The sequence below is a fragment of the Falco rusticolus genome, unplaced genomic scaffold (assembly GCF_015220075.1).
Source record: "Falco rusticolus isolate bFalRus1 unplaced genomic scaffold, bFalRus1.pri scaffold_221_arrow_ctg1, whole genome shotgun sequence".
Lineage (NCBI taxonomy): Eukaryota > Metazoa > Chordata > Aves > Falconiformes > Falconidae > Falco > Falco rusticolus.
Genome location: NW_023618216.1, coordinates 11,037 through 21,971, shown reverse-complemented (window position 1 = coordinate 21,971; position 10,935 = coordinate 11,037). Strand labels below are relative to the sequence as shown.

The window sequence follows — 10,935 nt, the reverse complement described above, 5'->3', positions numbered from 1 at the left end:
GTTTCAGGTAGGCAAACGTGCCTGTGCTGACAAAGAGGGAGACCACAGCCAGGTGAGGGAGGCACGTGGAAAAGGCTTTGTGCCGTCCCTGCTCAGATGGGATCCTCAGCATGGCCCTGATGATCTGCACGTAGGACAGCACAATGAAAACAAAACAGGCAAAGGCTAAACAGGCACTAACCACAAGAACATTTTACTTTGAGCCTTTCAATTCTTTTCCCCATCCCATCATGGGGGGAGCTGTGTGGGGCTTAGCAGCAGGACAGTCATTATGGAAGGAATGTTGTGGGTTGATTTTTGAGACAGGTATCCAACATGATAGAATGAGCTGAAGGAATACTAAAACTAATCAAGAATGCCACCCTCCTCATCAGGAAAAAGGAGCTAAGTGACCTGCTGGGCCTTTCCATTACCATTTGAGTCTCTTTGTGGAGAGGTTTCTGTTAACTGGGAATCAGAAAATTCACCTTTCTTTCTCAGTGTTAAATGCCCAGGAAGCTTAGCATGCTCCCCTTCAGACGTAGATTTGCTCACATCAGAGAAAAAGATCTCATGGCCCATCGCAAATTCAGTTCATTTCCCTTTGTGCATCGCTCTTGAAGAACATCTTCATTTCTCCTGTAGAACAGAGTTCAGCATCTCATGGCCAACTCAGTCTCGAGGATAACATGGGGCACAGTCACAGGTTTGGAGCCAGGGAGGTGGAGGTACAGGGAAGCCTTTTCTGTTCCTGCACAGATTGAATGGATTTATTTTCTGCTTCCCTTCTCTTTGGTTTGGTTTAACTTCCTTCCACAGGTTTGGCACTTTTAGCACCTAAACTACATGTCTCTTTTTTTTTTCTACTTTTTAAAGTCCTGAAATTATGTAATTATACTGGAAGTTGCCAGTCAGGCTAATGAACATGATTCTGACAGCCTTTTAGAAATCATTCATGGTGCTGTGAGCATCCAGGGGGGAGCAGCGGCAGCACCAGCGTCCCCACCTTCTCTCCTGAGGCTGCTTACTAACTTTCTTATAACAGGTGAGAGTGACAGAGAGGTGTCCAGAGAACCTTCTCCAGATGGTTTCCAGGGGAATGCTAGAGAGAAAAAGGTCACTCACTGCCTCCTGCAGCATCATGTACTGAGAGTTGTGCTCCTACCCCTTGGCTCCTGACCATGCTAAATCCCTTTGGGCATGCCCTGAAGTGCTGAGAGTGGGGCAGCACAGACAGCACCAAAAGCAGCCACAGGCATCTGTCCAGCATGGCTGGGCTCACTGGAATGGGCTTCCTTCACCTTTGACAAATGCTGCCCGTGAGACAATCACCATGGAAGAAGTTCTCTGCCAGTTTCCTATGAGCAAAGCTCTCCTGAACTGTGATCTTGCGAAGCATTGAGACATCTGAGAATTGAAAAGAATAGTCTGTATGTTTGAGGACTTTGGAAACAAGCAGGACATGCTGGTATGTGGATAATCTGCCTGTAAAGGGTTGCTTTGAATTAAAGCATTTGTTTAAAATAGATGTTGGTATCTCACAGGTCTTGTTTGGTTTGTTTGTTGGTTTGTCCGTTGTTGGGGGGGGGGGGGGTGGTTTGTTTGTTTTTTAAGAAAAGCATTGCATTTTTCTGTGCATTTATAGAAGGAGTTAGATTAGAAAACAATTATGGTGACATTTCTCTCATGTGAATTCTAATTTTATCCGGGAAATTTTGAATGGCACCTCTGTGAGATAGATACAACCCAGAGGGAAAAGGCAGGAATACCTTGGAAAGAGAATCAAACTCTTAGGATGACATGCTTTTGTGAAATGAAAATTTTCTCTGGAGAAAACCACCCCGTGTTTTTCACTTGGCTGTTTTGAATGCTTTTATTACGTGTGTTCTAACCTGCTGTTCTCATCATTAATACGTCAGAGTTTAAGACGACTTCTCAAAGGGCGTTAGTGACAGCTGGAGAGACACAGCCAGCATCCTCAGTCTTCTGCCTGGAAGAGGATATTCGTTCCCCATGTCCAACTGAGATACTTCAACATCTTTCAGCTGAGTCTCTGCTTCGTAAGAGGCAATCTGCGGTTGCGGTGCTGCTCACTTGTAGATCACACCCTTCAAGTGTGCCCAGTGAGAAGTCTACGCTCTGGGAAAGGTGGGACACGCAAAGGGAAGGCTCCGTTCCTCAGACAACAAGAGCATCGCTCTGCTTCCACGAGAGCTTGCAGGGGACTGGGAAGCATTGCAGGGCTGGGATTGGAGCAAATGGGTCCTCGGTTGGTTTTGTAAGCTGTCGTAAATCCAGGAGACAGAGCAGAAATTTAAAATGATTCAGGACTCCAGAAGTTCTAAAAGCATGACCTACTCAGGAAAAACTGGGTGTTGTGGGGAGGTCACCCACTTTTAATCTCTTCTGTATGACTGAAAACTGCATGAGGCATTTTGACTGATTGCAAAAAATGTCTTTAAGCACCCTGAAAACTTGTGATGTATGCATCAGCTGCTGCTTATCTACCTACCTAAGATGTTCTGCGGATGCATCAATGTCACTGGATTCATTGGCAGATAGAACTGTGTTTTACTTCTGAGGAGATTCACATGTCACCATGCAAAAAGGAATGATTCAGATTGAAAAGAGTCTCCCAGATATTTGAGTGTGTGGACACAGCATCAGGGGATGAGCCCTTACATGTGAGGAGAGCTGGGATTCATGTCTTTCACTCAGGTCTAAGAATCAAGTCATACTCTGCCTTGCTTTGTTTTGATGGCTTCTCCTTACCCAGCTTTGCCTTGCTTTATCTTCCCCCTTTTCCTCCCCATCCTCATTTTCACCCTATCTCTTCTGCATGTTCTGATGTTAAATGCAGCTCTTAGAAGACCTGGACAAGGAGTGTAAGAAAGACTGTTCTTGAAGGGGCTAGTATATATCTATTTAATTCCTTTCTTCTCATCAGTCACCAGGTCTTCTATTTAATAAAATCACCTTTAAAAAGAAGTCAAGTTTCTTTTTTCCTGATGACAAAACCCAGTCATTGAGGCTCAAGGATTCCATTCTCCCCTCTCTTTACAAAGCTCCCTGCATCAAGCAACCCCTGTTAGATTCCCTAACATTCATGCAGGCCTTGGTCAACCTCACCTAATCCCGCAATCACGTGTATGCTGGTGTTTGGAGTCTTTCTCTAGGCTTGAAGCCTATGTGATGGTGGACAGGCCATCATCATCCTCTAAGAGCCTGTTGTTTGGATTGCTCTGTATAGGGAAAATGCCCCGAAGAAAAGGCTTGGAGAATCACACTGTTGGATCTGGATTCATTCTTGTGGGGTTTTCTGACCTGCCCGGCCTGCAGGGCCTGTGCTTCACAGTCCTCCTGGTAATCTACCTTGTGGTCCTCATAGGGAACAGCCTGACTGCTCTCATCACAGTGGTGGACTCAAGCCTTCACAGCCCCATGTATTTCTTTCTGAGGAACTCGTCCTTCCTGGAGACCTGCTACACATCGGTCACTCTGCCAAAAATGCTGGTGGGTTTCCTGAGGGAAGATGGCAGGATCTCCTTCCTTGGCTGTGCTGCCCAGCTGTATTTCCTGGTTTTGCTGGGCAGCATCGAATGCCTACTCCTGGCTGCCATGGCCTACGACCGCTACGTAGCCATATGTGACTCCCTGCACTATACCCTGACCATGAGCAGGGTGCTCTGCATCAGACTGGTGGTGGGGTCATGGGTGGCTGTCGTACCACTGCAAGTAGGACAGACCTACCAGGTGTTCACTTTACCCTTCTGTGCATCCCATGACCTTAACCACTTTTTCTGTGATGTCCCCCCTGCTAGAACTGGCTTGTGCAGACACTTTCTGGAACCATGTGATGCTGTACACCATCATCATGGTATTTGCAGTCCTTCCTGCCTCCTTCATATTTATTTCTTACATTGCAATTATCAGGGCAATTCTGAAAATGCCTTCAGTTCTGGGCAGACACAAAGCTTTCTCCACCTGCTCTTCACACCTCAGGGTCCCTGCAGCCCAGGGGGCTGTGTGCTGGGGCAGGGGCTCTGCCGCCTGCCAGGGGCAGCTCTCAGCCTGCCCAGGAGCTCCCGTGGGGCTGTGGGGAGAAGCTGTGGGTGGAAGGAGCAACCCTACTGAGGGCAAGGTCCTTGTGCTGGTGATCGGGTGCTGCATGGGTCAGAGGTACTCACAACCCCAGCTCAGGCCCAGGTCATTTCCAAGGGGACGTGTCATGAGCATGTTCATTGCAGGGGTTCCCTGCTTCACTCTGTGCTTTCCTGAATCTGTGTGTCCACTTCTCTGTGTCTTGGCTTGTTAGGAATGGAAACTCAGCTGTGGAGGTCAGACCAGGGGCACAGACTATTAAAGCATTACACAGGTTTACCAGGAATTTCAGCAAGTGCCTTCACTCCCCACTAGCTTCCACATCAAAATATCCTTTCCTTTTCCATCAGGGTTTGGGTGACCTGTTGTTCTTTCAGGCACGCAGACAGGGAGCAGCTGCAGGGCAGAGCTGGGCACACAGGGGCTGAGCTGGGCTCTCTGAGCGCTGGCAGGGAAGAACCATGGGGCCAGAGAAAGAGCTGCTGGCAGGGAAAGCTGCAGGATGGAGACATAGGGACAGAGGGGGCTTGGGGCAGTGGAGGAATGCTGAGGAGAACACTAACACAGGGTAGATAGGGGCACCACCCACTGTGCCCTACCATGCAGATGCCTTCCCTGAAAATACACAAGTTTTCTCTCTTCTATAAGCTATCACAGCCTTTAGTGCGACGAGCGAGGGGAAGCAAGCAGCCGACTCAGTATGAGTGATAAAGCAAGCTCCGATTTATTACGGCGCAATTATGGCATTTATACAATTCCAGTTAATTATGCCTACTAGTCATATGTTGATAGGCTAAGCCCTAACGGTTACGTCTTCGTACAGCCTCCTACTTGCTGTTTCTGCGGTTAACTGGTCACATAGCTCAGCTCCGTGCTCTACGTGCCTTCCTCAAAGTTAGTTGCTACATCTTCTGCAAGCTCAGCATTGACCTTTTCCTTATCTTCCTTGTCCATTGTCCATTATTGCAGTAACTTTTTTACTGCGGCCTAGTCTGGTTCACTCCAAACTCATGTCAAGTGCTGTGTCACACAGTCCTTCCATGGATCCGTGGCCGTTTTCTCTCATCCATTCTGCAACAATTCCCCCTTTTTCTTTTTGGACAAGGAAGGATTGGGTAACACGTTCAAACAATTTTCGGATACAAGAAAGAATACAAGGTAACAAAAGCAACAGTAAAACAATAAGCAACAATACAGATAAACCCTGTTTTAACAAGTCTCTTAACCATCCATTTATGCCCAGAGAAGCAAACCAAGAATCTATGCCTGATGAACCTTCTTTGACATGATGCATACGATTTCTTAACTCCTCCAACTGTCGATGAATACTTTGTGAATGATCAGAAAGATTTAGGCAACACATGCCTTCAAAATCCTGACATCCATGCCCATTTGCCAAAAGCAAAAAATCTATAGCAGCTCTATTTTGCAAGATTGCGTGGCGTAAGCTATCAACATCAGTGGCAAGACCTGATAAAATGTCCGTCGTAGAATTAAATTGTTTCACTGCCCAACAAGCTAGAGTCTTTATTTTAGCCCAATTCGCAGCTGCTGCGCCACCGGGAAGAAAAAATGAAAGAGCTACAGTTCCAGCCACTGTGCCAAGATTTACATTATCATTACAATCTGGCTTTAAGTCATGAAGACTGCGTTTTGCTCTACTCTCATTCGCTTGTCTTACCAAGTCACGCATGGCGGGTGCAAACATGGTTAACTTGCCAATATAACAGGGTCCTCCCACGGGACGAAATGGTATGGCAGGCCACGCCCTGTCTCCACATATTAGAAAATATCCTTCTGGTAATAATTTCGCTGTAACACTTTCCACATCAAATTCACCGGCATATTTTGAGGTGTTCCAATGGCTAGAATTCCCTGATACATTCTGATATCCTAAGTAAAATTGTATTACATTGTCACGGTGCATGATGCGTTTCCATTCATCTCCAAACATGACAGCACCTGAGCCATTGATAGGTCGAAATAGGGGGCGAACTCTGGTACAATTAAGTTTTTGACTAACATTTACTAAAGGCCCAGCGGCTGGAAAAGAGCCCCATAGATCTAATTCTTGCTGAGGTAAATGGATTGATTCATTTAGATGGTAAATCAATTGTTGTAAAAAATACGTATTTCTAATAAGTGTACTGTTCCACCAGGTACAGTTATCACCAAAGCCAAAATTCATGTCATTATATTTCCAGTCTAACCAGGCCAAATATGATTGATTTATGGCTGTATAATTTACTCCCAAAGGCTCAAAATCAGGCCAATGTATATAAGGGTAACCAATTAGACACGTTCGGAAAGGATCACTTGCTTTCTGCAGGGAAAGACAAAAATCTGTAACTCCTGATTGATTTGCCCACGTAACCCACATATTTTGTCTAGGCTCTATACTATGTAAAGTGAAAACAACGACAATATTCAACAGGCTAATTCCCAAAAACAATGCCATCATCCACGTTTGCAATGATGTTGTATGATATGAGACTCAAAACTTTTCTTTACAATGCGAACCCAAAAGATAAATTCATTGCGTAATTCTGCCAAAAATAATTGTTCAAAAGCCTCATAAGATTGTAATGCTTTGTTGATAACTGTAAAATTGGGAGCAGGTGTTTCAGTCAAAAGGGAAGTTCCACCAAAGCCAAAACGTAAAATGTTATTTTGACAGGGTGGACATACCCAGGAACATAAAGTTTTTCGTCTAAACACTCCAACTCTTTTACAATATCCACAATAAAATGTAATTTTTGAATTGCAAACAGTTTTACATATAGGACAAAATTTTTCTAATTGTATTGGTCCTTGCCCAAAGAGGTCTTGCAAAGTATGCAAAATACGGGTAAAGTGTAGTAAAGACAATCTATCAGAGGGTAATTGATATTGTATCTCCCGAGGCAGCTGCCATAAAATGGGAAGAATAATATATGTCAGCTTTTCTACAAGTCGTTTTTCTTCATCTGGTCGTGGTGCCCGACATAATCTGTCTTGATGTTGTTGTCTCCAAAGCTCCAGTCTATACATTTAAGACTGGTCAGACTACTTATTTAGGCACCGATGTATTGGTCACTGCGGCTTTGGTCCATTTGGCTGGAATCCATTGTGGTCCTGTGGGGGTAAGTACACACATATAACCTCTTCCAGAATATTTTACTTCTGCCGGCCCTTTCCATAGACCAGTCGAAGGGTCCCTATACATAACAAACATCGGGGTGTCTGTTTTGGGTAATCCAGTATACCCATGCACCCATACAGGTGGGTCTTGCTGTTCAGCAAATATACACAAATGGTTTAATACAAAAAGAGCTTTAGCAAGTCTTTCTTGAATATCTATGATGTCAACAAACTTTTGTAAATATTGTTTTAAAGTTTGATGTGTTCTTTCAATAATTGCTTGCCCTGTAGGAGAATGAGGTATACCTGTAATATGACGCACCCCCCATGTCTGGCAAAAACGCCTCATTTTTTCGCTAACATAAGCAGGGCCATTATCAGTTTTGATTGTCTGCGGTACACCCATAACAGCAAAACAACTTGTCAGATGTCTTATTACATGGAGTGCTCGTTCCCCTGTTTGTGCTGTAGCCCATACAAACTTACTATATGTGTCAATGGTAACATGTACATATTTCCATTTGCCAAATTCATTAACATGAGTAACATCCATTTGCCATATTTCTCTAGCTTTAAGTCCTCTAGGATTTACCCCCACGCTTAACCCCGGTCCATGATGACTACACGTAGAACAAGCGCGTACAATTCCTTTTGCTTCTTCCATGGTGACATCAAATTGTCTATGGAGTCCTCGTGCATTTTGATGAAAGATGCTGTGCGATTCTCGAGCTTTAACAAATTCACTTACTGGAGCGGCCATAGAAACAAGTTGGTCAGCACGTGCATTTCCTTCTCCTAATCCTTCAGCCCATTTATGGCTCCTAATATGGATTACACAATACGGCTGAGTGCGTTGCTTTATTGCTGATAATAACTGTCGAAGCAACTCAAACAATCGTTGATTTTGTACGTCCTTGAGATACGCATCTTCAATTCGACTCACAATCCCAGCAACATATAACGAATCTGTTACAATATTTAACTTTTCATGCATCCATCTGATACATGCCCATACCACTGCTACTAATTCCAAAATCTGTAATGAGTCACCTGGCTTTGCAACCAGTATTTGATGATGCCATTGGCTGTTTTCATACCATGTTGCTGCTGCTTTCTTAGAACGCTTCCCTGCATCAGTATAAACTGTGACAGCATCCCTTAAAGGTTGTTCAGTTCGTTTGGGACGTTTCAACCAGTCATAATTGCTGATCCATTTCAATATGGGTGCCTTTAATGATTCAACCTTGATTTCCAAAGCTTCATCTAATAGGCTTAGCTGCAAATCTGATGAATTCTGTAACCACCATTCTAAATCGTCTCGCCGTATTGGCAAATATACAATACTAGGTTCCATGCCAGTAATCTGTAGAATCCGAGTTCTTCCCTTCCGAATGATTTCTGCTAAATTCTGCGTTTTTTCTTGAATGGTGGTTTTTGGCTGCATTTTTGTAAAAATCCATTCCAGTACTCGCACACTCTCCCCCTTTTTCTTTTTGCACTGTGTAAGTGCACCAATAAAGTGGGAGGGTCCATGTAGAACAGTAAGATCAATTGGAAGACGTGGATCAATGCGATCCACTGCTCGTTGCAAAATTTTCTCACTGAGTTGCTGAATCATAAGCTGTTGCTCTGCAGTGACGTAAATGGTAGCAGATGGGTCTGTCCCTTTCAACAAAGGACGTAAAACATTGAGTTCATCATTAGTAATTCCTGCTACCGGACGTAACCACTGAAGATCACCTAGCAATCTTTGAACATCATTGAGAGTAGACAGTTTTTGACAAATAGATAATTTTTGTGGACTGATTTGCGATTGGGTAATATTCCAACCTAGATACTTCCATACGGGAGAACGTTGAATTTTTTCAGTTGCTATGACAAGATTGCACACCTCTAACTGTTGTTGTACAAAGGTTTCCTGATATGGGGTGAAAGGTTGCTCTTGAGCAAACAGAATGTCATCCATGTAATGATAAATGATGACGTGAGGCCAAGTCTTTCGGATAGGAGCAAGAGCATTATCAACAAATAATTGACATAGAGTAGGGCTATTTTTCATACCTTGAGGTAACACAGTCCACTCGAATCGCTGGTCAGGTCCTTCTCTGTTAATTGCTGGTAAGGTGAATGCAAAACGCTGAGTGTCTTTCTGATGTAACTGAATAGTAAAGAAACAGTCTTTTAAATCAATAATTAATAAATGCCATCCAGTGGGCAGCATAGCAGGATTTGGGAGGCCTGGTTGTAGTGCTCCCATTGCTTGCATTTGTTGATTAACGGCACGTAAATCATGTAGTAATCGAAATTTCCCTGATTTCTTTTTAATGACAAATATTGGTGTATTCCATGGACTAGTTGATGGTTGCAGATGTCCTTGTTGTAGTTGATCTTGGACCAATAAATGTGCTTGTTGTAGACTTTCCTTTTTTAACGGCCACTGTCCGATCCAAACGGGCTCTTCTGTCAGCCATTTTAAAGGAATCGGGAAAGTCCAATTGACAGTGACCGCACCTAAAAAGGTGAATTGGTAGTAAGTATGACTCCCAGCTGGTTTAAAACGTCTCTTCCGACGAGTGCATTTACTCCATTAGGTAGGGGCATGATCGTAACATGAAGCATTGCTGATCTGTCGTCCAGAATAATCTTTATTTTTTGTCGGCTGCGCTGAACAGGTGCTATCCCTCCTACTCCTTCTACGCCTCCGGCGACATGTTGCAATGGCCAATAAGAGGGCCATTGACCACGAGCAATGATGGTAATGTCAGCACCAGTGTCCAAAAGCGCAGACATATCCCTTTTGTCAGTTCCATGTATAAGAGTGATTTGAACAACTGGACGTTGATTCATAGGTATGGTGAACATAGCTAGGCCCCCGGTAGATCCAAGACCATTTATTTTCCGATCAGTATTAGAAATTGCCGATAGTTGTCGAGTGAGTTGTTGGAGTGGAATCAATTGTGCAATGCGGCTACCTTTTGGAATATAAATAGGTGGAAAACTTGTTTGAACAATTATGAAAATTTCTCCTTCATAATCAGCATCAATAAGTCCGGGTAATACAAAGAGTCCTTTAAGTCCACTGGAGGAGCGACCTAGTAACAGAGCTCCATGAGATTGTCCATCGATCACAATGGGCCCGCTCACCCCTGTGGCAACTTTCTGTGGATGGTTATCAAGGAGAGTAATATCTATTGCTGTTGCCAAATCCAGTCCGAGGCTCCCTCGGGTTGCCGGTCGTAGCTTTGTTGCTGGTTGAAGGTGGGCATCGTTGACTGTCGATCGGGATGTCGGCCGGGGACAGTCATCGATGTGCAGGTTGCTGGAGCCGCTATTGGGGTCGGCGCGCCGCGGTTCCTGGCGCTCCGCTTCCCGTTTCCCGAATACTGACAGGCTGCAGTATTGTGATTATCTACTTGACAATTTTTGCACCATAGGTGGCGCTCTCGACATTGACGACGCGTATGTCCAGGACGTCCACAACGAAAGCAAATAAAGTCTTTTCGAGGTGGTTTCTTACTTGGCCGTTCATCTGATGTTTTTAAAGGAGCGAGGGCTGCAAAAGCTTGCTGCTGAGTTTTAACTAAATTGTCTCCTACCTCTTTAAGTGCTTCGACTAACAAAGCTTGAGGTCCTACAGGCACTCGGCTCATTCTTTCTAACATAGTTTCAACAGAAGCATCTAGAGGAAGGGTAACTAAAATGCCTTTTGTATAAGTGTTACAATTTTCTAATACA

At 44.2% G+C, this 10,935-nt stretch overlaps 1 protein-coding gene across 1 annotated transcript; it reads left to right on the top strand.

The window, feature by feature from the left end:
* Positions 1-3,234: 3,234 nt before the first annotated feature.
* On the top strand, positions 3,235-10,587 carry LOC119142079 (olfactory receptor 10AG1-like). Its single transcript, XM_037374790.1, is given in 3 exon segments — positions 3,235-3,794; positions 3,796-3,982; positions 10,459-10,587. Coding segments are annotated over 3 exon segments (876 nt in total).
* The last annotated feature ends 348 nt before the right edge of the window (positions 10,588-10,935 follow it).